Source organism: Phasianus colchicus, chromosome 20, assembly GCF_987193195.1.
Source record: "Phasianus colchicus chromosome 20, bPhaCol1.hap1.1, whole genome shotgun sequence".
Lineage (NCBI taxonomy): Eukaryota > Metazoa > Chordata > Aves > Galliformes > Phasianidae > Phasianus > Phasianus colchicus.
In genome coordinates, this window is record NC_143455.1 from 10949245 (window position 1) to 10975564 (window position 26320).

A 26320-nucleotide genomic window follows, 5' to 3' on the forward strand; every position below is an offset into this window, starting at 1 on the left:
ACAGTGCTTCCTGAAAGACAACACTGCGTGCCTGTGAGTTTGAGAGTTTTGCTTCCTCCCCCTTCACCTCAGCTTGAACTATGCCATACTGAGCTTAAAAACACAAAAGCCAACTGGGGTGTGACGGCTCCGCCGTGAGCGAGCAGCTCCTCCGTGCACACTGGGCACCTTTTTAGCAGACAGCCTGGCGTGCCCAAACTCAGTAAGTGAAGATGTAACCACATCTGCTGCTCATGGGGCTTGCAAAGGAAATACAACTTCACTACTTACTTTCCCTCTCCGAGGCCAGGAAACGGGTAGACCTAGTTTCATGCACCCAGACCACGTTCCCTACCTGCTGTGTGAAGAAAGGCCATTAGAGCAAATCCAGTTTGACAGTCAGCACTGAGGGAGGGGCTTCTCCACACCTCACCAGGAAATTGGGGCAATTTCAGAGCTCTTCAGGAGTGAGAAGGCAGGCTGGCAGATGCACAGCAGCTGTGCTGCACGCACCTGAGCTCCCGGCTGGCCCTGCCTTCACACCAGGCGTTCAGTCACCTCTGTCAGTTCAGGCCCTGACTTAGCAGTTCTGCCATGGAATCCAATTTGGTTTTGAGAGGAGAAACTTTCATTTCCTCTATTCTGGTAAAACAGATTGCATGTATCAAGCCGCATTACACACTTCTGAGAAGAGAAAATTGATGTTTGACACTTTTCACGTGGAGACAGCATGTGATGGTACCCCCCAATCAGGTGTATGCACTCTCCTCTTCTGCTCCATCCCAGCCCCGTTCAGATTAGGGCAAGACAACTGAGAACTATGCAGAACCAACTCACAAAATAAAATCCACGCAAGAAACATTGCTTCAAAATTTCTATATTATTTACTTTAAGCAACAGTCCAGCTTCGTGAAATTACAACACACACTTTAAAGAATGAGATTTTCACCTCATGGTCAAGCACCAGCATGATCATGCACAGCATTGAGTCAGTTGTATATAAAAAAAAAAAAAAGCCCTGTAATTTTTTATTTGTTTCTACAATCCACTCCACCTTTACTGAATAAAGTCCAAACAAATCCCCTCCTAGCCTCAGGCCAGGTGACTCTGGTCATCAGCCCTCCATTTGGCACATAACCCTGCTTTACACTAGTCCAGTACCAATGTTTTTTTTTAAAGGCAGCATGGTGTACACTAACCACTTTAAATGGCACAGCAGGGCTCAAGGCATTCACCCTACGCAGACAATGAATTCCTTTAGATCCCCGAAGTTCACAGGTGGAAGAAGGGACCGCTCTTGTTGATCATTTGCTGGCCGCTTTAACCAGGACTCTAGACCCTTGTACAGCTAAGGGGTTCTAAAAATCTCAGTACAAAAACCCTCTAAAGCACACTTAGAACCTATCTACTTTCCTTTGAATTACATTACTATACTTAATAAAGCTTTCCCTCAAGTCTATCACTAGAAAACACTCATGTAACTTCCAGCAGATCTAGGGGAAAAACACAGGACAAAAGTGAAAAACAACCTTGATCTGAAAATTTAAAAAAAAAAAAAAAAAAAAAAAGATGGAGTACATAAAGTGCTTCTTTTTAATTGAAAGAAATTTGAGATGTACAGTCAGGCTCAAGTTGTGCAGTTCACAAGCATGGGGGGTGGGGGAGTGGGCAAGAAACAGACACAAGTTCAAGTCAGGAAAGGAAAGGTTTAACCGAGGACTAGGCTGGACTTGCCACCGGGTGGATTTCTCCTGGATGGTGCAGGTGCTGGTGCTACTGGGCTAGGAACAGGTGCAGCAGGCAGGGATTTTTCTTCACTCTGACCTGGGGCAGCCTCTACATCAGCCTCAGTGTTTTCTAGAAAAAAAGAAGCTTTTTTAAGGTGTTTGATGTGGATGATAAAAGCCAGAGGGTTTCTCTGGCTTAGGCAGAAGACAGCTCCTGTGAGTTTTCTCCAGGCTTACAGTCACACACAGCTGCTGTCATCTGTTGGCAAGACAGACTTCCAGCTGCCTGAAATATTTTTCAGAACTCTGATGCCTTCAGTTGAGTTTCAGGCATTTAAGAGTTGCATTCTCTTAGCTGCTATTAGGGGATCCCAGTGATTCTTTTCAATTTCTTTTTTTATTTTTTAACTGACAAGCAGCTACAAGCAAGTCTTGTACATAGTGTGTGACCACCCTAATAATTTTAACTCAAATCTGAGCAAGTGCTGGAAATGGAGTCACAGAAGCATCAGTACTTACAAGTTCAGATTCACACCACGTTCCTAATTTTGTTAGAGGAGAGAATATCTGACACTTCTGAGATTTAACATAGAACAGACTAGGGAATGCAAATCCATATATGGGCAGGCTCAAATTTACATTCCCTAGAAAGCACATGCCAGTTTCATCTATTTTAAGTAGTTCTCAACAACCACAAGTGAAGACAGGACACAGAAGGAATTATTCACAGGAAGCACTTTAGATACTCTACCAAATAATTTATGTATCTATTTCATTGACAGTTAATGACGACCATGAGATCATTAGCATCTCACATTTTTACAGATTAACAGAACTAGTTATGAGCCAAAGACCTAAACACAGTGAGATTTTCTCACCATCAGCACATTTGACCACTTGAGAAAACTTAGCCATCACCAGCAAAATTGAAGACTTAACTGTTCATTACCTCTTCCAGGTCATGGATGAAGGCACCCAATAAAACTAATCCCAGCACCATTTCCCACTGCCCGAACAGCAATTACTAAATCCTGCCTTTCACCTCCTGTTTTTTATCTAGCTTCTTATCACAGGAGATGTTTTTCACAATGCTGTGGCAACTTAGCATTGCTTTTTAAAAAACCTTTGATGCAAGATTTTATCAGAAACACTAAAAACGCACTTGTGACCATCTGCATATCCATGCTTATAATAACCTCTAAGAACTCTGGCAGCTCATGCAACCTAAGATTCTCTGCTGCCTTCACTAACCCACAGGCACATGTGAACAAAGCAGTTAAATACAAAGCTTTAAGCTCAAAGCCTCTGCAGCTCATGTATGCTGCCTGCTTACTCAGCAAGATGGGAACAGCAGCAGCCAATGGCCACCATTCACACAGCCCCCAGTGCTTCATTCACAGCAGTCTGTGCTTCCAGCAGACTGCGGGAGTACTGTGAAGTACTCATGATGATAAACTTTCTACTGAATACCAGACTTCACCTTCATGTAATGACAGTCACTTGTGACCTTCAATTAAGTGCTATCTAATTCTCTTTAGTTAGTCCCATTAATCAAGTACACAGTGCTAACTGAATTTAAAAAAACCTCCTATCACAGGAGACTTCTGGAAAGTTTCTACAGCTTATTAGAGACTCCTTCAGCCATCCGATACAGACACTGGCACTTCTCACGTGATCAAGATACAGCATAGTCTGCTAACCTAATAGCTAAAGTGGTAAAAGCCAACAAGATCAGGTCAAATGCTGAAGTTCTTTTATTATCAGAAAGGACATAATCTCTGAGTTAGTTTGCTGTCAGGTACACTGCAAACTACTGGAACCTTTGATGTACAAAAAGAACTACAACTTTCAAACAAGAAGCAAAAACATTTCTGCAAAAGGCACAAGTTCTCTTCTCCTAGACAGACATGACTAATAGGAAGTACATATCCCTCTTGACACCTACCTTAAGTTTTTATGATCAGTTACATACAGAAAATCATTTCCAAAACTGAAAGAGGAAACATCTTTTAATGATGGGAGCTTATTAAAACTACAGGTATGCTGTGAATTTGTAAGCAAATGGCTTTTATTTGGAAGCATATTCATTCCCTTTAAAACCCAGGAGAAAGCCATACAACGTCAAGTGCAAAAATCACATGCACGACAAGTGGGACACTCACCAGCTCATGTCTGCTGTCTCGCACAGCAGGAGTATGAAGTGATGAAGTGACATGGTTAGCTCAACAGGACTCTGTACTCCACATTAAGGTAAAATACCCAAAGCCCACAAGGACAAGATTAATTTAACAGCACATCAAGATTCTCAGGTACTTGTCACATACATCACTTCCAGTGAGCACTAGCTTTCTACTCCTTTCGAAGAACCATCAGCAGAAGTTTAATAGCCAAACATGTGCCTGACATTTTTATTTTGCCAGGACTGTCTCCAAAAATTTAATTTTTGCCACAGCTGCAACAGCAGTAGACTTCAGTCAGGAACACTAACTTGTTACTTTACTTATTTGGAAAACCCCTTTCCAGCATACACTTACTCAGTACTTGCTAAGAACATTTTCCCGTCACCTTCTGCAAACAAACCAAAGGCCCACAAATACTAGACCTGTGAGAATGGCAACTTCTAAGAGTCAGCATATCATTTTTTCACTCTGTTTCAGACAGCTGTTGCTAACCCACGTAGTCCTATTTGTTCTGCCTCCAATCTCATCTCTCTCGTCTCACCACTCCTCCCGACACCACAGAGAGCTGCTCTTATCAAGTACCAGGAGAAGAGCAGAGCCTGCAGACTCAAAAAAAGTATCAAAACCACATTTCCCTGTCTGAGGCATGAACTCTAAGCGCACACACTAGGATGCCAATTAAGGATCAGACAGTCTTGAGAAGGAAATACTGAACAAGCCTGCATAGTTCTACTAGAAGCAGCACACTGTCTCACAGTCTGCTAGAGGAGCAAGATGCTCCAAAGAGCATTTTGGCCAGAAATACAACACTCAGAGGAGTTAACAGGCACTCTGTAAAACTTTTCACCCTCCCAACAGAAGTCTGTTCCGGATATGGAGATCTTTAGAGATCTTCCACAACTCTAAGGTGTTAGAGGTAACACTTAGAAGTACTTGGTAAACAGACACATTCCTCACATCAGGAAGTCAGCTATTCTCAAGGTAAATCTTGCTAAGGAGAGATTTCCAGCCTCAGAGCTACATAAAAAGCCCTCAAGATAAACATACACGCTCTTATGTGAAGTGCCTCTGTTTACACTAAATCTGCATTATGATTACTTACTTCCTTACAAAAAAAAAATCAGCATTTAAAAAGCAGCAGGAACTTTAAATCTAATAAATGCGGATGCCTTCAGATGCAATAGCTGTTCTTGAATATTTCTGTGAATTGAGTGTTTGCTATGTGGGAAGACAACAAGACAGAGGTAAAAGCTGAACCTGAAATCTCTGGAGTTGGCTATACTGTTTAATTACAAGCTACTACAATGTAGAATAGTCTATCAATCACATAAGTCTTTGCAAAATGGTATCCACCTTGCCTTCACAAATTTAGATCTTGATACCAGTTGCTGCTGCTGGCAAAATAAACGAACAGGACTGCTCTCATTTTTAACCTGATGACTAACAGAGGCATTCTGCTATTACATTCCATATCACCACTAGCAATTTCTGATGAAGCACTTAGGTCATTTTACTGATCTGATGGGTTCAAGAGGCAAACCAAGCTCTCTTGAAATTTTTTTTTCTCCCATCTTCTTCTATTTTGAGAAAGTGGAAAATGTTTTTACTACAAACCTGAAGGAGTTACTCACCGAATATTTCACCACCGCCATCTCCTCCCTAGAAAAGAGAGGAACACATTATAACTTATAGTTCAAAATGTAAGTTTACCTTGCTTCCATTGAGAGGGCTCTTACACTGTGACAGATCAAGCCATCATGGCTGGACACACTGCTCTGCCAAGCAACGTTCTGCCAGAACCACTGAAGCACTTCTGGACTGACACCACACTCTTACAGGCAGATACCAGAGTAGAGCAGATGGTTCTACATGCATGTTTCAACAGATTTAAAATGATGGATTTGTAAGCACCAATTCCTGCAGTGACCATTTTTACTTTCTGACAATGCTAAAATCACCTTCATTACACAAACAGCTAAACATTCTCTTCATAATCAACCTGTTCAGAATGGAACCTGACACAAAGATGCAGCAAGTCCCCTAGCAGCAGCCAGGGTTCCACAATAGAATAAGGTTTTAGCAACATTCAATCTATGAAAGTTGATAATTACAAAATGAACTTGCAGTTGTCAGGGTATTAGTACACAGAAATCCCCCTAGGACGTTAGCTCTAGCTTCTGTCTGTAGTTTTAATCATTGCACAATATTAAAATATTTTGTATTAAGAGAATCATGATTGCGAAGCTGAGAACCGTAAGACAGTACTTAAATAAAGCAGAAAATAGAATTAAGACTAGATCATTTATTTTTGTTTTCTGTGGCAGCAGTTACAAATTTACTTATCTCACATTTGCTAAATAGGAACAAGACATTTCATCTAACAAACAATTCTGAGGCTCAAATACACTACTAATAACAGAAATGGGTTAAACTGATGATTGATGCCTGCTACCAAAATAAAACTTGTCATTTACAACTCATGAGGGAAAAGATACCTGCCAAAAATTTACCTACCTAGTTCTTTTCCGAAAACCTAAAACTTGAGACATTTCTTTTCCACCTATAGAACTTATTTATGTGAGTGCGAGCCATTCTTGGCTTCCCTTTCTTTTTTCCTACGTTCAGTGAAATGACTTCTTCTCATACTGTTTTCCCCATTAACTGTACATAATGCAAAAGCCAGGGTAACACTACAAATCATGCTCCATATCGCTATCAAGTAAACTGCTTACATGGAAAGAAATACATCTGATGGCGTTACTAAAGACAGCAACAGAAATTTAACAAGCATCCCTGCCACTGAGAAGCACAGTGTTGGGCTATGAGACCAAATCCTACATAAGTCAATAAATCCAGAGTTCACTGTAGCTAACCTTTGCATTAAAAAACAACTACGTGCTTAAGGCTGAAGCAAGACCTCACATCACTTCACTGCTGTCCCATCAGGAAGAAAGAAAAGTTAAGAGCTCTAGAAAGTACTCATTTTAGAAAAATCCAACCCTTCCACAACATGCAAGAAGACTATCACGTGGAAAAGAGAACCTGCACAGTAAGAACAGATTTAAGAACAAGGTTTCAAACGCTACAGTGCTTTCAACTGTGCATGTCACTGACAAAGCAGCCACAGAGAGTGATGTAGCCCATTACCATGCTCTTTACAGGAAGCATACTGACCTTTGGATCTACATCTCCACAGTTAGCATCAGTTGAATTTCTCTGTGGTCCAGATGGTTCAGTGTCTTCTCTGATTTCACCTGGTTTTGTCCCTAGAAGCAGAGATCGATTCTAATTAGGTTGCAAGATAAATTTACTGGGAAAGTAGATGAAAAAATGATTTGGCATGTTTTTTTGTTGTTTTTTTTTTCCTTCTCCCCCTACCTCTTTTTTGAATTAAAGCTTTACCATTCAAAGTTTGTCCTGGTTCTTTACATAACGACTCACAAATTACAAGTGCATTTTGTGCAGCTGAGGGCATCACTTAGATGGAAAGCAGGGTCCCAGGGCCATCTATTTAGGAAATGATCTACAGAAATGGAAATTTAATCCCAGCTGCAGGTACAACACAAAGCAAAGCTTCCTCTGATTAATCAAGAACAATCAGTACTATCCCACATACTAAGTCACAAGTTTGCCATACTCTAACATAATTAATCTGGAGAAATTGCATCCAAAAACACACTCTCTCTTAGCTACCTGCTTGCAACAACATCTAGGTCCAAGGTTTACATATTAAAGAAATAATAATAAATCCACATCAGTAATGCTCATTTCTAGCCCTGATCTACAAACAAGAAGCGAACTTGGGTTTCCAACCACAGCCACCAGCAGCTTCAGGCCAATCCCAAAAATGGATTAATGCACGTCAGCAAACCTGCAAAGAAAGCAGCATTCTTACCCGACGATTTAGCCCAGGAAGGAGGATTTTCTTCAGGAGTTCCAAAGATGCTGGATGCCATTTTGTTCTTTCGCATGGGCTGTTCTTTTGGTTCATCAAAACCCAAGGAAAAGTTGGAACCACCACCAGGAGGACGCAGCACTCTGCAGAGAGATTCAGCCTTACAGCCTGCATTACTAAGCAGCACCCCCAACATACAAAGGAAGCCCAATATGCTAAGAGATCACTGCTGGCTCTTGTAGCAGGTAGCTGCACGGGCTGAGTACTGCCAAATGTAAACGACATGAGGTGTCTGTATTATGCACAGGCATTTAATAACTGATGCTCACTGTTACGTCTTGAGTGCATAACTCAAACTATAAAACTAAATGATTTCCCAGCATTCAATCCAGGCATTCTATCTCCACTGCTCTTCTCTTTGGTGTCACTTATCAAAACTAAAACATTCCTGTACTCTGCTTGCACCCTTTCTTCACTTGGCATCAACAAAAGCTGATGTCAGTCTTCAGCCTGTCCCCGTTAAAAATAAAAAAATATTATGAGGCACATCAGAATCCAGGTACACATCTTCAACAGTTGTGAGCTTCTTTTTAGAGAAGTCTGTGAAGGCAATTAATCTTCACATTGGTGGTACGACAAAGAGTAGAACTTGGAATGAGCCATAGTGCTGCTTGCAACACTGACGACTGGACTGCAGCCTCTGTCTAGATTTGTTCAATCAGAAAAATTATTTTGAGGCAGGCTACTGGGCTGATGTTAAAGACATTTCAGTACACCAACAGAATGGTGCTTCCAATGCACCCAGTGCTCCGAAATGAAGCCCACATGTAGGTAAGGAAGGGACATGTTCCCTCTTCTAATAGTTTTATAAAACATTAGAACTACAAAAAGTCAGAACGTAAAAGCTCTGTGTTGTTTTCTATGGTGAATACACCAAAGCTGTGAATTCCACACAAAGACGACATCAGAACTTGCAGCGCCAGCATCACCACGAATAGCGCTTGGATTTTTTGAGGCTTGGTGCCTACTGCACTGGAGATGCAACACAAAAACACTTTCCCAGTCTAGGGACCTCAAGACCGTAGTAAGAAAATAACGAAAATGTTTGAAATGGGTATTTATTGTTGCTAACCTGATTTTAATTACAAAATCCATCTCCAAATACATAATCAGTGGGAAGATCCCAGCCGATCGGGTCATGTGTTTTAAGAAATCCAAGAACACTCCTACAATTTGCTGCTTCTCCTTTCTGAATGGAGATGATACAACGGTCTTGAATTGCCAGTGCCATTTTTTTTCCTTATACAGAAGAGATGCCTGTGTTTTTTTAAACCACATCTGTTGCACTTACCATTACATCATCTTTCTTTTACTACAGCAGTGAAACCACTGCTCTTAACAGCGTAACAGTTTCCAAAGACTTAATGAAATTAACAGAAAAAGTAACTGAAGCAAAAGAGCAATTACTTAAACCGTCGAACAATCATTTCTGCCAAACCTAGATAAAGGCTGATGGATTTCATTAGAAGCTTCTCCCAATCCTGAGGTATTTCAGCGTGCCTCAGCAAAGGGCTATTCTTAACATCGCACCTGACAACCCCGCGCTGCGCACTGAGAATCCACCCATATTGAGGAAGGGCTTCTCAAGTGTTTTTTGTCGGTTAGGAAGCATCTGTTCCGCCGAGCCAAAGCCGTTCTGAGAAGGCGGCCGCCAAAGCGCGGCGCCGACCGCGGACCGCTCCCCGCGTGCCTCGCAGGCACGCCGCCGAACTTCCTTTGTTCCGCCAAGAGCCGCTCCGCGCGAGCCCCGGCTCCCTGATGCCTCAAGGCCCGGGGTGCGGAGCCGAGGAAAGGCGTCACCCCCACTCCCTCCCCCTCCCCCCGGGCATGCTCGCTGCGAGCCGGGTGTAAGCCCGTTAAAGCGGTCGTACACAATGAGCTTAACAAAACGGACACCGCCGGACAGCGGCGAGGGCACCGCGGGGCGGGCGGCGGTCACCTGCGAGGAGTCCGAGGGGAGAAAGAGCGCGGTGCGCAGGTAGGGCGGGGGGCGAGGAGGGCGGCGGAGCAGACAATAGAGCCGCCTCGGCCCCACCCAAACGCCGGGGTGCTCGGCGCGGCGCGGGCAGGGGGGACGACGGCGGGCGCGGAGGGCAGGGAGCGGAGCGGTGAGCCCCGAGGCGCTCCGGCTGCATGGCTGCGCCGGGCCGAAGGATTCGCCTGCCTTCTTTGTTAGGAAGCGGCTGCGGCGGGCGGCAGCCCGGGGTGGGTCCGGCGAGCTCCCACCCCCGCGGCTCGCCCCCCACCCGCAGCCATCGCGCGGCTCGGTCCCGTCCCCGCCCTGCCGAGCCCCGAAACGGCCGGCTGTGCCCTCGCTGGGCGCGGCCCGCCCCCGCCTCCCGCCCGGCCCAGCGCGTTCCCAGCCAGCCCCGACCCCGCCGCTGCTCGTGCCTCCCCGGCCGGCATCGCCCCGGGGCCCATCCGCTGCTCCCTCCCGCCGCCTGCAGAGCCCGAGCTGACGGGGAGCCGCAGCCCCGCCACGCGCCGCCCTAACGATCCCGAGGGCCGCGGAGCCCCTTCTTCCCCGCCGGACCTGGAGCTGTTCCTGCCGCTGGGGTCCATGCCCGAGAAGATGGTTGTGGTGGTCATTGCGGCAAGGATGGAGAAGACGGGGGAAGGGCTCCGTTAAGGCGGTGGTGGGGAGCGACGGTCCTGGGAACGGAGCTCCCTCCCCCCCTCGCCCAGCCCTCACCGCTGCCGGTGACAACTGCAGCCGCCGCCCGCCGCTGTCGCACGTTTTATAAAGCGCGTAAGGCCCGCCCCCCCAGCTGTCCTCTCAGTGGATGGTTCAAACACGACGCCGAGTTTCTATTGGACAGCGCCTTGCCACTCTACCCTTCGGCCCGCCTCGCGGTCTATTCGGAGGCGTCCTGCCTCGTCCTCTAAATCTCATTGGTTGAGCAATACGTCTGCTCCACAGCAACGGACTGCACCTGCGTGACGGAGGCTTTCGTTCGCGATTGGCGGCAGGACGCGCCGCTCACTTAAGGTGCACCGGGATTGGCTTCGCCGCACACAAGGCGAGACAAAAGTCACCGCGCCGCTGCCCTCGGAGCGGCTGCGGGCCGCCGGCTGCGAGCGGCGGCGGGGCGGGAGGCGCAGCCGCACTGCCGCCCCCTCACCTCAGGCGCTGCGAGGCCGCGCGCGCCCACCCCGGCACCCGTTCGGCCATCCCTGCGCAGGGGTCCCTACGCCCGTGCCCACGCCGCGAGGGAACCCGGCCTGCAGCAGCCACGGAGCTCCCTCGCAGCGCGCCGAGCTACGTGTGAACGACAGCCGCAGCGGCCATCGCGGTGCCGAGGCGTGCAGCGAGGCCGCAGCCGCCGTAGACGTTGGAAGCCGGCTGCACAGGGCGGGCTGGCGCGGCGCAGAACGCCGTCCGCTGGGGGAGCGGTAGCCTCGCCTGCAGGCTGCCCGCGCACCGCGCCAACGGCGCCTCAGTCCGGCGCGGAGCCTCCCGACGGCTCTGCTCCGAAAGCAACGCGCCGGACCCCATGAAACGTGCCTTTGATTAGTTCTTACATTTACGTGCTAAAAGAAGAGGGAAAGAACACCCGCGTCTGCCCCGGACATCGCCCCCGTCTGCACTAACAACAGCCTTTAATACCCTCCAAACACTTAAAAAAAAAAAAAAAAAAAAAAAAAAAAAACACCTTAAAAATATTCATTTTGGTCAGGAAACTGCAACTTCTGGTTGTGTTGCTTCACTCCACGTATAAAATGAAATCAACTGTCTGAATAATCGGCCTTAATCAGCCTACTCAGGAAGGAGTTGAAGTGCCACAGCTACAAAAACAGGACCATGTGATTGTACTTCTTTAAGCTAAGATCTATAAAACAAAACAAAAACCATCACTATTGAAATCCCCAGGGAATTCTCTGTCCCATCACGTCTTCCCAAAGTTACATTAAAGGCAAGTTTTAAGCTACACGAAGCATCTGCTCCCTTGGGAACTTTCAGAAATATTTTGTCACTGAAAAGCCTTTTATCCAAACCTACAGGATCTGAATTTTAAGTCTGAACACTCCTATGGCCCTTAGAAATACAGATTTTATTATTAATAATCTTATTTATTTTAAATGTAGAGAAACCCATTTACTCTGACAAAGCTAGTTTCAAAATACAGCTTTAAGATTCAGTATTTCCAAGTGACTCCACTGATCTCTGAGATGCTCAGATAGCCCTGAATGCAGGTTAGTCTTTAAATAAAAGCTACTTTGCCAACTGTTTACTTATAACAAGATCAAGGCGGTTAAGAAGATTGCCACAGAAAGTGGACTTATGCTCGTCTCCAGGATTGTGAGATCTGACCAGCAATTCTCAGCAGCTGTTTTAAAACCTGAGAAACCAAACAATTCCATCAGTTGCTGAAACTCATCCTGCAATGAATGTAAAAAACATCTGGAACATCTGGAAGTCTGAACGAGACTCCAGAAAATGTACATCAAGGCTAGGCAAGGAGAGAGACTGCTGGTTTTTGAAAAGCCTCAGCTTGATGATCCTTCCAAGACCAAGGGGTTTTCATGCCAGTCTCAGCTATTTATGACAGTCACAAAAGACATTCCCCCCACCCCCAAGCACATAGTACCAAAAAGAGGTTTTGACTTGTCTTCTCCCATCCATTCACTCACAACTCAAACTAAATTTCAGCTAACCATTTCTGCTCCAGATGGATTGAGCAGTCCAAGACTTGCATCTGAAATGATGCACAGTGTCTGTGCATGGAAGGCAGGTATCACACAGGTTCAAGTTTATCCTTCTAAGCAGATGCTGTATTTTTCAAGAGTTTAACTAAAGTTGCTTTGGTGCCTCGCTAGAGCAAAAATCATAAAAACAAGCTGCATTTTGGGAAGGAGGCTTGAATAACTATGTCCAGACTTCAGACAAAGCTGCACATATGTAGTTCCAAACAACTTAAAAAGCAGAGTAGCCAATTCTTGCTGCTTTCTTGCCTGAGAACCCAGCACTGTAAGTCTGGCAGTACACTCCAAAGCACGGTTACTCGGTGAAAAACTGAAACAAGATGTCAGTATATTGACAGATTTCTTAAAGTGCTTCTTTCATTCAATTTTTATTTATCTGAGTTTGTTTAAATTTTAAATGTTTGTGGAATTTTCTTAATCAGGTGATCCTGCAAGAGCTCTTGCAAGGATCAGATCTGCTTTAATGACATCTGCAGCTTAGATTGCCCCTTCCAGTCCACTAAAACCAGCACAGAAGTCCATCATAAAAGGTGTATCTTTTCCTTGCGTCCACTTGGAGAATATTACTTTCCTAAGGAGCAACAATTCAGTAGTTTGAGCATCCAAAGTACTTCGTCTTACCCTAGGTCTTAAAATCTCCCCTATACCAGATTCATCTGCAGTATCCATTCCCACTCTGCGGCTCCTGGCCAACTCACACTTGTGCTGTCTTTTTACAGCACCTCACCAACTCACATTCCTCCAAGGACCTCTGCTGACAGTGAGCCTTTTCTTCAGTAGCATCACTAGTCTTGCTTTGCACCTCCTGCATAAGCTGTAATTCCTCAGCGCTAAGGAAACATCTCAAAGGGACTCAAACCTCATAAATACCAGCTGGATCTCCCAGCATCTTCATGTTAGAGTAAAGCATTAATCCCATGCCACAAGTGAAGAAAATGGGAAATTTCTGAAATTAATTGTCTTGAAGGCCAATCAAAACTAAGAACAGGGAACAAACTCCAGTCTATCACGCCATATCTTCACTACCAAGGAAAAATGCTGTACTAACAGAACACAGTTTGGCAACAAGCTAACGGCCAGAACAAACATCAGTAATCCACAGACTGAAGTATATTAGGTCACAGTTGTACTACAATTAAAAATAATTCAAGTTAGTTACATGTTTTTAGACATTTTTTTTTTATAACACAGAAAAATGTGTATTACATAAGCTGATAAAAAGCATACAAGGAGGAGGCTACTATCTAAACTATTAAAAATTCTCCAATTTAATTTTCATTTTCAATTTAATAGATAAAGATCAAGGAAGCATTTTGCTTGTTTGTTTTCAGATTTGAAAATATATTGCTATTCTTTAGAAACTGAACTGTTTCCAACTGTCTCTAAAGCATAGAAAGCGTTATTTCTTTGAGCCAGCCACATTATACTTTTTCATTAATACTGCAGTAAGGGTCACAATAGAATCAGTATCCAGCAGACAAAGTGACAGCACTTGGATTGCAGTGTCAGATTCAGAAGTAACCAAGTAAAGGTACCAGGAAAGAAATATTGTCCTGAGAAAATAATCTGTATTTGACCATAACCTTTGCAGAGATGTTGTATCTGTTTTGATACCACTGTTACCTTGTAGCAGCAATTATTTTAATAGGACTTCAGGGATTTTTTTTTGTTGACATCACCATATGCCAGTATAAGAATCTGTCTTGTTATCACCTACAGTATTTCCTTACACACTTAACAGTTTAGCACATGCCATTTCAGAAATGCCTTGCACTTCTAGGGTGCCAATTTTCAGATGTTAACCAAGTAGGGGTTCCACTCAAAGCCAATTTGAAAATTGTCAGTAATAATTTAATTTGCTTGAGCTTTTGAAAGATCCCAGCTGTTTAGTAAACATTAAAAACTTACCTGTCAACTAGCGTGACAAGACCTCTTTGCCAATTTTCCTTTATCTTCTGAAATGTGGGCTTCCGGCAGTTCCTTGGGCTACTACAGCAAACACAAGATCTGTCAGAAATTAAGCCAGATCAAAGATCTACAAAACCTCCCAATAATGTGGTCTAAATGGATAGTTTATACCCCTGTAACTTCATACTACTTCTGAATTGCTGAACTTAGCAATAGCTTTTTTACAAAAGATGAAGTCACAGGAAAATCACTGAAGTTCCAGCAAACAGCAACTCACAGGTGAATTCTCTAAGCAACACAGGGGTAGTGCTAACAAGGAAGAATTTCTGTCAGAAGGCAAGTACTTGCATGACCACAAAAGAATTCTAAAAAACTAGTTGAAGGGGGAAAACTCAGCATTCATCACCTTACATACACGCCATACTGTACTGTTCAAGGAATTATTCTAGAAACCATTCAGAAGCCATCTCAGATGGATAGCAAAACAGTGTTAGGAACTGATAAATTTAAGTGATCAGTGCCTCTTCATTTCTTTTACGGGCGTGATGCCAAATACTAAAGGAAAATTCAATTTATGATAGAGTATTTCCATGGCTGCCACAGCAATTGAATGCTACAGAAGAAAGTTTTTCTTATACTTTTGTACAGGACAATTCTGGTTATAGCTAGACACAATTAATTTCAAGATGGCCTCACTTTATCAATAGAACATTATATTACAAGAGCCCTGCTCCTAAGTTAACGACAGATGAAGTACCGCTGTATGAATTAATGAAATTAAGACACTGTTTTTGAAAGCGTACTGCTCCATACCTGTCACTTGACTTTTATTGCCTCAGGAAAGAAAGATATTAGACAAGATATGGCAGGGAGTTTTGAGCTCCACAGTCTTAACTCGGGCTAAAAAACAAACAAACAAAAAGCTGTACTTAAGGAGACCTCACCCTTTCTTCAGAAACTAAAACAAGTCCAAACAAAATAAAAACAACTTTCACCTGGGAGAAGTCGTGGCATGACATCAAACCAAAATAATTCTATACAGTGCTATCAGTTGTCTAGCCAGGTTGGAAGCCAGAGATTCCGAAGTCTGAGAGGAATATATTCTGTGTCTAACCTATGGAAGACATTGAAACATATCCACCCTGCTTTTTTCTTCCAGGCCTTCCTAGCTCTATCTACAAAAACATTCATTCACAAAAAAGCAATTTTGACCTTGCAATGTGCCACAGAAGTCTACGAGATACATACCAGGATAAGAAATTATCTACTTAGCATTAGATTTATCTAAAAGTTACAACAATGGCACAGAAGTGAAATCCTTCAGCTACACAGTCAAAAACAAACAAACAAAAAAACAAACACAATCTTTCTAATAGTCTACTTTACATGCAATTAATTTAGCATTAAATAACTTAAAATCATGATGTAAATTGAACAAATAATTGTCCATGAACTAAATACATGAGTCTATCACTTTGACATAAAATCAAAGGATGTCCAGATCCAGCAGACTCAGGCAAAGCATATACCAATTGCTTCTTGAATTAACTGTTACAAAAACTATCACCACAAGGTAAACTCTGCTAACAATACCTAAAAGAGCATTAACTACTCGCAACTACCAGAAAATACTTGAACATTCCGAGGACATTAGAGAATGCACTGAGTCTGCTGACTAGACAGTTACATAATCTTTCACATTCACAGGTTTCATTGCAACCTCTCATCTCCCCCAAGAAAACTCAAGAACCACAGCCCTGTGGAAAAAAAATAATGAAAAACATCATTGTTACTATTTCCCAGAGTGCTGAGGGAGACACAGCCTTTTCTCCCTTTCAGGCAGGAACACTGCAATGGTAAACTAAAACTTGGAATCCTCATCATCATAGCTGAATACACCCAAAAAGAAAACTCTTTTTTTTTTTTATTTTTGCTTTACATTTCCCATTTGATACCATGGCAAACTGAATGTTTAACAAAACGAATGTCTCTTTATAACTTAACGTTTACATCAAAAGGTATTCAAATACAAAATATTAAATACGCTTTTGTAACAACAGTATTGGTGCTTCTTAGAAAGACTGACAAAAAGAACCCAACCCAAAACTATAGGCAAGTAGGTCCGGTATTTTGCAGTTTGCCTAATCAAACATTTTTGGCTTAGCAGAACATACACAAAAATCAAAATAAGAGAAAGCAGACTTCTATTTCCAGTTCCGTTGCTGGTTGGCTGGCTGAGATCTCTCAGGGAAGCCTTTCATTTTCCAACAGTCTTCCCACTGCAACTGGGGAGTATGTTTATTTGCTTACCACACAGAAAACTAAGAATTGGAAAACATAAAGTGCTGTAGAGAAATAGCTACAAGTTCTGAGTACTATTATTCCACAGGGGAGGAAAAAAAAAAAAAAAGAAAACTGGTTATTTTAAACAAGAAGTTTATTTAAACAACAAGACGCTTTACTAGAAGGGAGAACTATCTAGGATTTTTTTTTTTTTTTTAAGAGTAATTTACCCCTACTTAGACAGATTGCTCTACAATGTAACAGCTACGTACAAAAAAGTTATAAAATTGTCCTTGGTTTTACAATGATAAAAGAAAAACATTGAAATTATCCAATCAAACAAAGTATGTAAGGTTTTTGTTTTTAAACAAGGAGAGCAAAATAACTTACTGGAATATAAAGATAAAAGTAGAAGGAGCATGCCACTAATGGAGAAAGGGGCATTTTCACAGAACCAGTTTGTTTTCCCACCCCATCTCCATTAAATGTTGATCAAAACATACCATTGGCCATTTAGTTTAAAAAAAAAAATGCGTTTTGTCTGTGCACATACACGTTACTTTATGTACAATAGAAGGAATAGGAAAAAAAAAAAAATCAAGAGAGAGAAGAGAGAAAACTATACTGCAGTAGTCAGGATGTGGCTGAACCAAGTCTTATTTTTCTAATTGTGAACGTGTTGCCTGTGGGAGCACAGTTCTGGAGAGGAAAGTAGCAGGTTCTTTTTTTGTGGTTTGTTTTTTGTTTGTTTGTTTTTTAGTAAACTCCTCCTGTTTGTTGCTGGAACACATCAATTGTATCTTCATCCTCCATTTCCAACTATAGCAGAAAAGAGAAAAAAGGCTTTCAACTACTATAAGCTGGGTTGTTTTCACATTTCCTTTCTTCATGTTTATTTTTTATGCAACTTATCCAGCCCAGCCCCACTCCCCTCCATCATCGCCATCACTTTGTACATTTAACCTACGTCACCACGATTCAAAAGCAAAGAAATGATGCAGAAATAAATGCCAGTGGGTAACTTGTCCTAGAATTAATTCTTGTATATAACTTCAGGGCGCACTGTAGAATTCCTATGGAAAAGATCAATGTTTCTAATACTTTCATTTTATTGTCTGCTTTGCCACTGCATCTTCTTTCTCCTATTTAATTCCTCCATTTACCTTAGAACACTGCCACAATTCCATTTTGTTGCTGTTGTTCAAATGTGCAAATGGCTTCGGCTACAGCACTAAAGAAAGCATACTATGATTAAAGCCCCTAGGCCAAGCAGGCAGTAGAACAGACAATCAGTAATTATGAACAAATAAAACATTATATATGGTCAACAATGTAACAATCTGCCGGTGAGAAACGGCAATACTGCATTACTGTAAGTCTTGTTTCCACCATAAGGTCTGCAGCTGCTGTTCCTACTGACAAAATCTGCACCAAGACTAGAAATACAACTCATGTTAGTTATAGCAACTTTTTCAAACAGTCTCAATTTCTGCTCCAAGAAATCAAATTGGTCTATGGCATTCAGTGCAGGTATAAAGAGACTGATCCTCAGCTTCGGGATAACATGGATGGAGAGAAAGGCACTGTGTTGCTTCAATTCTCAGCATTTGAAGTTTGAAAGTTCCATAGATTGTGGCTGTAGGAAGCACATTCTCTGGAGAATCTGCTATAAACCTTCTAAAAATAAGTCTCTTATTTTGTAATGAGTAGTTCTAAAAATCATATAAAAATGTAAAATTCTATTTAAATGCAGCTACGTGGAGCAAATAGAAAAACAGTTAAGTGACAGTGAACCACCTGGGTGCTGGAATGGCCTTTGCTTTAACCACATTATAGACTACCTGAACTCCATGATATTCATTAATTTTATGCCACTGAAACACAGCTTCAAATTACAAATAACAAAAAATGACTTTTGTGTTACAAAATGCAAGTTTACAGGCAGAGTCTCTGATAACACCCTAGCAAACCTTTATTAAAAAAATGAAGTTACTGCTTCAGGAAAAACTCAATCCTTACCTTACTGGTTCTTATTTCAGAGCTGTGACTCAATAATCTGGCAGTCTTACAAGATTCACCACCTACTAACATTGTACTTCACCTCTATTGCTACAATGATACAGGCTTGCTATGTAAAGCACACAAGGAGTCTCAGATTTCATTTCCAACAGTTCTGAAGTAGTTCTATCAAAATGTAAGCAACAACTCCTGCAGCAACTTTCAAATACAGCTCTTTAGTTTTGCTTTCTATTTACCTGTGCAGGTGTGTCTGTTTCATTAATTGGCTGCCCATCGAACCGGAATCTGATTTGCCTCATCGACAACCCCTGGGCAAAGAGAAGGAACACAAAAGGAGGTAAGTTTTGTAGAAACCACTCACTACTTTTCTCTTTAACTTGTTACTAGAATTGTGGTACAGTCACTAAAAGCCATCATTCATGATTAATAAAGCAGTTTTCATACTCCCCTCATGCACCGATTTTAAAGCATTTCACTACAAATTCTTGCAATCTGTTTTGCATTAAACATTGTACTGTGTCCAATTACTAAGAGAAGCAGCAGTGTCCACCCTCTGAAAGTTACAGTAATTTCCAGTATACAATTGTCACTCCAAAGGCTAAGATTTTTATAATGCTTTGTAATAATAATAATTCACTGGAAAAAAAAAAGTAAATACAACGCTTTGAATAACAAGTGTTGAATAGTAACACTAAGTACAGCTTTTTTGCTCTTTCCCAAAAGCAAAGGTATCCTAAAACATTTTCCCAGGACAGCAACAGCTGTCTATTAGCATAGGATAGTAGCATAGGATTGCAAATGGCAATTTTTTGACCTTGAACAAGAAACCAACAGAACAGTTTCTCCATATACAGGTGAAATGAACTTTCCAAAGAAGTTAATCTTCTAAACACCAGAAATTATTAAAGAGCATTTTGAGCCAGCATCTCTACCACACACACTAGTCATTTTGCTGGCCAGTTCCAACCCACAAAAGATTACTACTCATTCCTGCTTAAACCAATGGAGAAGTTTCTGTGTCCCCTCTCTCTAGAGATACAGGAAACCAACGGGGCTCTGAAATCACTGCAGTGCATTGCATGTGCATGGCTCTGCTTTGGCACCCCTCAGTTAGAAAAGGAGCCCCAATTTAGCCATGCAAGAACACATGTAACACAGAATAAAACTTAGCTTAATGATGACTTTTGGGAAGTTTTTAAGGAAAAACTTAATAAAGAATATTATGATGAGCAACACTTCTGTTAAGAACTTCATAGATACAGTGAATACATTCTTCTAGTGTGTCTAAGATCCTGCACATTCACTCAAAATATCATCTCATTTAGGAAAAGAGGTGGCTACGTGTCAGGACAACAACCGGCTTCTGCAGAGCTGTGTTCTCAGACTTTGCATTCCCTAAAATACACACTGCCTATTTAGAAACCTTTGGGTTTTTCTGCAGGTTCTCGAGAACTTTTGAGCTGAATAAATGCTAGCTGAAAAAATACTAAAAAGCTGTACCTTTGTGGATATTAATCTCACCAAGAGTATATTTCAATAATTATTTTAAGTGGGGGAAAGTGGTCTTAAATAGTCTTGATCTTTTAAACACATAATTCAAGGCTTAGCCACTGCCATTTTCAACTACGACATACAATACGTCAATTCGTTACCTAAAAGTTGCTAAATTCTCTGTTATATACAGCTTCTACCTCTGTAAAATCAAACCTGAATTTCACTGCTTAAGAATTTTAATACTGAGTATGCCTAATTAGCAATATGAACAAAGTCTGACTTTCAGATTGACAACTAGATGGCATCAGGAAAAAACAAGCCTCATCATTAAGCACAAAAGCTGCTTCCTAAGGTAGACGTTAAACACTTTTAGACCTTGAAACGCTTATTAACATTCTGTCATCTTAACAGGGAAGCACTAAGCTAACAAATCAGAACTCTATGGGCAATCCAGTAGTTAAGACAGTGTTACAATTCATGCTTATCACCCAACTCTCCCTAAGTTCTTTCTGCAGGTTCCTAACTCACCCTTTGCACTCTAACAATTTTGAGACACAGAGAACAGCCCCCACCTACAATCCAGATTTCACAAAGATAACCCACCTTCATTTAACCCATTTCCTGTCATCACTCTCAGTCCTTTCTGGAACAGATCCTAAGAACAATACACCCTCACCACACAATTAGTTTCTGTTAAGCTTCTATCATTCTGTATATTTACACAGTTTAAGACCACCGTTTTCATCCAGCCCTTAGGAGATCCCCTCTCCCCAAGAAAACCCTCTGCTGTGTTCAGGCAAGATCCATACCTGTCGTTCACAATAGGCTTTCATTAGTTTACTAAGTGGTGTATGCCTCTTAATCTTAAACTGCACCACAGACCCATCTTGCCCTGCCACCTTCAGATTAATGTGGTCATTGTTTTCAGTCTTCACTCCTTCCTGTTGAGGAAATTAAAAAAAAGTTTTCTTAAAAGCTATGAAATGAGAAGTTCACATTTTATCAAAGTGCAACAGGTCATTAAAAAGGAGGAAATAAAGTTATTGTTACTGTTTACCAACGTGAAATGTTAAGTGGGAAATAAAGGGCAGTGCAACTTGGGCAATAAGTAACAACAAAAACTAACAGCACTGAGAGTTGTCACTCCTGAGACTGGTTCACGTGCAAAGTGGCAGCGAACAGCACCACAGCAGGAGCAAAGAAAAAAAAGTTATTTCTATCAAGGGCACAGTAACACACAGCACTGAGTTACCAATCAGAGGAGTAAAACCACGTGCGACCGTAATCCCAAACACCGAGGAGGCCATTTCACACTTTATCTCAAACTTTTCTGAACTCCGCTAAGAGACTTCTCAAAGAAGTTTAACACGCTTTAAAGGGCTGCATTTTGAAAAGGTGACGAAGTCCGAACAGCAGCAGCTTTCTCCTCCATAAAGCACTCCGGAGGCGCTCCTGCAGCGCCGTCTGACGCGGCTGCTCCACACCGGAGCCCCGCCGGTTTTACAGCCGCCGCCTCGCGGGGTCCCGCAGCGCACGGAGCGCGGGCGCCATGTGACAGCTCCGCACCGCCTCCCCATTATTCCTCGGAGTCCGATTAGAGACAGAGAAAGGAAAAGCAGCAAAGACAAAAAACAAACAAACAAACAAACAAAAAAAAAGGGGGGGGGGGGGGTTGGGGGGGAAGGAAGAAAGGATTAAAAAAAAAAGAAAGGGAAAAAAAAAAAAAAAAGCAGCCCGGGGCAGCGCTGTTTGCTGGCTGCGAGTTCTCGCCGCGGTCGGCCCCGCCGGTTTCATTTCCCGTCGGAAGCCGAAGCGCCGCGCGGTTCCCTCGGCGCGCGGAGCCCCGGGGCGGGCGGAGCGCGAGCAGCGCGGGGCGGGGGATGCTGCGGCGGCAGCGCGGGGAGCAGCCGGTCCGGCCCCGCGAGGAGGAGGACGGCAACGGCAGCAACCGCCTCCAGCGCTGCCTCTCCCCGAGGAGGGCGGGCAGGGAGCCCGCGTCCCCCCCCGCCGCCCTTCCCGCGGATCCTCCGCCCGCCCGGCCGCGCGGCCCCCGGCGCCGCTCCGCGCAGGAAAATGGCGCGCAAAGGCGGCGCGGCCCGGCCCGGCCCCGGGCCCCAGCGCGGCTCCCGGCCTCCCGCGGCCGCCCGAGGGCCGCAGCCGGGAGCGGAGGGGGGCGGGGAGGCGCCCGCCTCACCTTGGGCTTCTCGTCGGCCATGGCGAAGTCGGCGGTGTCCGGGACGCTCCGAGCGCTTCACAAAGGGGGGGACGGATCGACCGAGCGCGGCGGCGGAGCGAGGAGGGAGAGAGAGGGAGAGGGGAAGGCGGGGGGGGAGGGGGAGAGCGCGCACGCACCGCCGCGGGGCCGCGCCTTGCCCCGTGCGTGCGCGCGCCCGCCGGCTTCTCCCCCGCCCCCCCCGCCGCGCGGCCCCGCCGCCCATTGGGCCCCGGCAGGCGGAGGGAGGGGGGAAGGGAGGGGGCGAGGCGGAGGGGGCGGGGGGAGGGAGAGCGCGCGCGCGCCCCGGCCGTTACATAACGCGGCGGCGGGAGGCGGAGCGTGCGCGCTCCCCGCCGGCTGCCCGCGCGCGCCCCGCCCGCCCGCCGGGCGCAGCGGGCCGTGCCGTGCGGCGGGTATTGTCCTCCTCAAAATGGCCGCCGGGCCGCGCCGCCCATCCCCCCCCTCCCGGCCGGGCGGCGCCCCTCGCAGCTCCTCGGCGGCAACCCCGCCCGGTCCCCGGCTCCCCTCCGTGACCCCTTCCCACCCGCCTCCCGTCGCCTCTGCCGCCCCAGCTGCGGCGCGGGGCGCTTTGGGGCCGGCCCGGTGCGGGCAGTGTGGGCGCGGGGCGGCCGGCAGCGCCCGTCCCCGAGGAAGGAGTCGGCTGCGAGCTGTGCTGGGCTCCGACCCGCGAGGCCGGCGCTCCCAGCACAAAAGGGGAAGCGTTTGTCGTAGGTGAAACAACTGCAGTCAAGGTTTAATTTTTACCTTCTTCAAACGTCTGAAAATGTGAAGCAGCATTTCAAAAAATAATAGTGTATCTTCTTGCGTGTTTTATACGACGATTCCTCCACGTTCACCTCAATGGCGCAGCATCCAGGCACTGCACAGCTCTTCATCTCTGGCGCTCCTCCGCCCTGTGGTACCAACAAAACATCTGCCACCATCATCTGTCGACAGTTTTTCCACAGCACGTGTGGAACGGGCCCCAAGCGGCCCCCATGGAGGCCTGCGGTGCGGGTTGGCTGGGCCGTTCCTGCAGAAAATCCAGGCCTGCACTGTTCTGGAGGGATGGGATTTGTCCAGAATAAGCAACTGAAGTAGTGAAATACCAGCTGAACAGAAAATGACCTTACTGAGCAAAGGCTTTGGATTGTTTTCCCTGCAGGTTCAGCTCTGCCTCTGTGCCTTTTGGTGCCTCCCTTTGGAGGGCAGACACTCAGGAGGTGTTTTGTTTTACTGCAGTTGCCTGGAAATGGAAGAGTAATACCCGCTATTAGCTGGAAGCCAAACGTTTACCCGAGTCCACAGTTAGGAAAATAACACGGCTGCATTCCTACCTGAGATGGTAGCGATGGTGGCACAGCTGCGAAGCTCCCATAAATGGGTGGGCCAGCGTCCCACAAGTTGCAAAGTGTTCGCTCTGCTTCTGTGCACTGAAAGCATAAGTCTCAGCTACAGTTGCATCGAACTTTTCGGTATTTTACTCTTTCTCTGGAGTTTGTAATTCAATTCTGGAAAATATCAGAGTTGCTGGAAGATCTGACCCCAGGTGGCAACCAAAACGCTGTATTAAATTGCAACCCACTCAAACGAACTTTTCCCTCCTACCTGTGTCACTTTCCTTGATTTACCATCATTACTGTTCCTGTCAGTCGATCCTGCTTGTTTCATTACTTGTGGTATTGCTGTTGTGTTTATTTAAGCTACTGGAAGGCAAGAAGCTCCTGTGTCTGGAGAAATCCCCCTCAAGTAGTTGGGCAGCATGCTACCATCCCGCTTCACCTCCAGTTTCAACCTTGAAGAGCAATGAGCAACACATTTAAACCGCTACCTACTTCTCATCTTTCTCTCCACAACTAAGAAGCAGGACCAGGTGTGAGAACAAGGAAATTGAGCAAAAACCCACTCTATTCTTATACCTCAGACACTGTAGACTGCTTTTTTGAGCAAGACTCAAACCGTATGGGTACAATGCAGAACAAAAGACAAGGGTGCTAAATTCTGTTTAAAGAAATGCAGCATCACAGAGGAGCGACTGCTGTGTCACAAGACTGAAGTTGGTCTTCGCTTTTGCCATTGCTTTCCACTCCTCTTTTAAGATCATCATGTTGCAGACCAGGAGGATTTCTTTGGGAGTGGCTTTGGGGACTTGAGATGAAACTGGTCAAGGCTGAGAGCACCATGAAAAAGCTGAATGCCAGAATGAAGTTAACTGGAACATATATTATGGCCAGCATCACAAATAGAACAAATCTGCTTAAAAGGAGACATGAAAATAAGCTGGATTTTATGAAAATGTATAGGATTTCTCTACTGCTGCAGAAGTTGTATTTGCTCAAAAAAACTGAAAAATGTTTAAGCTGTAGCACCATTGCTCTTGCCACCAATTACAGATACCCTAATCATAGACGTTTCTACACCCCCTGTTCTTATATGGCTTTTTTTCTTACAGAACAAGAGGAAAGTCACATTATGCAGGAGATCCGGTTGAGCTAACAATAAAAAGAGTGCTAAAAAATGCAGAGATAACTGGCTACACAACAGCACTCAGAGCAAGCGGTGGGGGAGATGCCACATTGGGAACTACAAAAGACCCAGTCCTGCAGAGACCAGGCTGCAGCAGAGCAGGGCAAAGGCAAAGCTTTATTTCTTTCTGAGCTCCTTTTTATGAACACAGTTGAAGAGATGTGAATGGGGAAGTGTCACAGTTAAAATTCCATCTCTGGGGGAAAAAATCCCATGTTTCTCAGATATTTCTGTGCCTTGTTTTATTCTTGTACAGTAGTTTTATATAGAAGAAATATGACTTATCTAGATCTTGCAGAGCACTTATGCTTAATTCTCCACTTTTCTGAAGAGGGCAGGGAACACGGGCATTCAACCTATGTTCCCTTTCACACCAAGACTTCAAGAGATTAAGATTTTTAAGATAAGACGCTGCAGGCAGAGTGTATGTGCCAGTATACATTAGTAAGCACAAGCCTACAAAAGCAACTCCAGACCGTTCAGAACTTTATGGCTTTACAATTAGTTCAATGCAAAAATGGCGAGACAATAGTTACTAGTGCTATAAGCAAGAGAGTACAGCTAAGGCTGCCTTTGTCATCCAAATTGTCTCTAACTACAAACGCTCCAACTACAGCGTGGTGTTAGAATGCAGCATTCCTTTATTCCTCACGATATCTACCGGGTGACTTAACAAACCAGCGCGCTCTCTCAGAGTTGAGGTTCTACATCTAAATAGTTAAGACATACATTTCATTCTTTCCCAATAACTCATTAATATATGTTAATGTTCCTTCGTGCATGTGCAGCTGCATTTAGTTGTATGCCTGCTTACTTTATCCCCATTTTTCCACCATTAGCTTCATGACAGAGACTTTTGGCTGACCTTTAGCTGTTTTTCCCCAAACTGGCAAAATTTGACTGTTCGTTAGGCCATAATGAGCAACTTCCAAAATAATATATGTGAAAATCCGCGGAAAACGTCCTTGCACCTGGTGAAATGCAAAGACAATTAGTCTATTACGACTCCAGTGCTTCTTGTGAAGCAGAATTAAGAGAAAACAAGGCTGTTCACACACCAACCAAAGTTGAAGTTTTTAGAATTAGCACTCATTGATTCCTTTTGCTAAACTCATATATTGGCCCTTATGAGAAGGGCCTCAGAGAACAGTATCATTCTCTTTTGGCCTTTGCCTTCAGTGGCTGAACTCAGAGCCTGAACTCTGAAGTATTTCTGAACAATATGTACTTCCATACTGACATTCTGGTTGCCAATTCAATATAATTACACAGACTGGGCAGGCACAAGAGCCTTTTTTGAGAAAGAGTGAAGGCACATCTCCCGTCCAGA

The 26320-nt window shown here is 44.2% G+C and overlaps 2 protein-coding genes across 3 annotated transcripts; both read right to left on the reverse strand.

The window, feature by feature from the left end:
- Positions 1-1554: 1554 nt before the first annotated feature.
- Positions 1555-10576, reverse strand: JPT1 (Jupiter microtubule associated homolog 1). The gene is made up of 5 exons (XM_031598638.2): positions 10375-10576; positions 7782-7924; positions 7061-7152; positions 5518-5545; positions 1555-1836 (listed from the first exon to the last, which is right to left on the reverse strand). Exons 1-5 carry the CDS (start codon positions 10428-10430, stop codon positions 1688-1690), a joined length of 468 nt encoding a protein of 155 aa, XP_031454498.1. The 5' UTR covers positions 10431-10576; the 3' UTR covers positions 1555-1687.
- A 5788-nt stretch (positions 10577-16364) lies between these two features.
- On the reverse strand, positions 16365-22644 carry SUMO2 (small ubiquitin like modifier 2). Of its 2 annotated transcripts, none has more exons than XM_031598639.2 (4): positions 22444-22640; positions 21059-21190; positions 18992-19063; positions 16365-17555 (listed from the first exon to the last, which is right to left on the reverse strand). In XM_031598639.2, the coding sequence occupies exons 1-4, from the start codon at positions 22462-22464 to the stop codon at positions 17493-17495; spliced, it is 288 nt and encodes a 95-aa protein (XP_031454499.1). In that variant the 5' UTR covers positions 22465-22640; the 3' UTR covers positions 16365-17492. The 2 variants fall into 2 exon arrangements, with proteins under 2 accessions (XP_031454499.1, XP_031454500.1); XM_031598640.2 differs by lacking the exon at positions 16365-17555 and adding an exon at positions 17565-17967 and having other exon boundaries at positions 22444-22644.
- Between the last annotated feature and the right edge of the window lie 3676 nt (positions 22645-26320).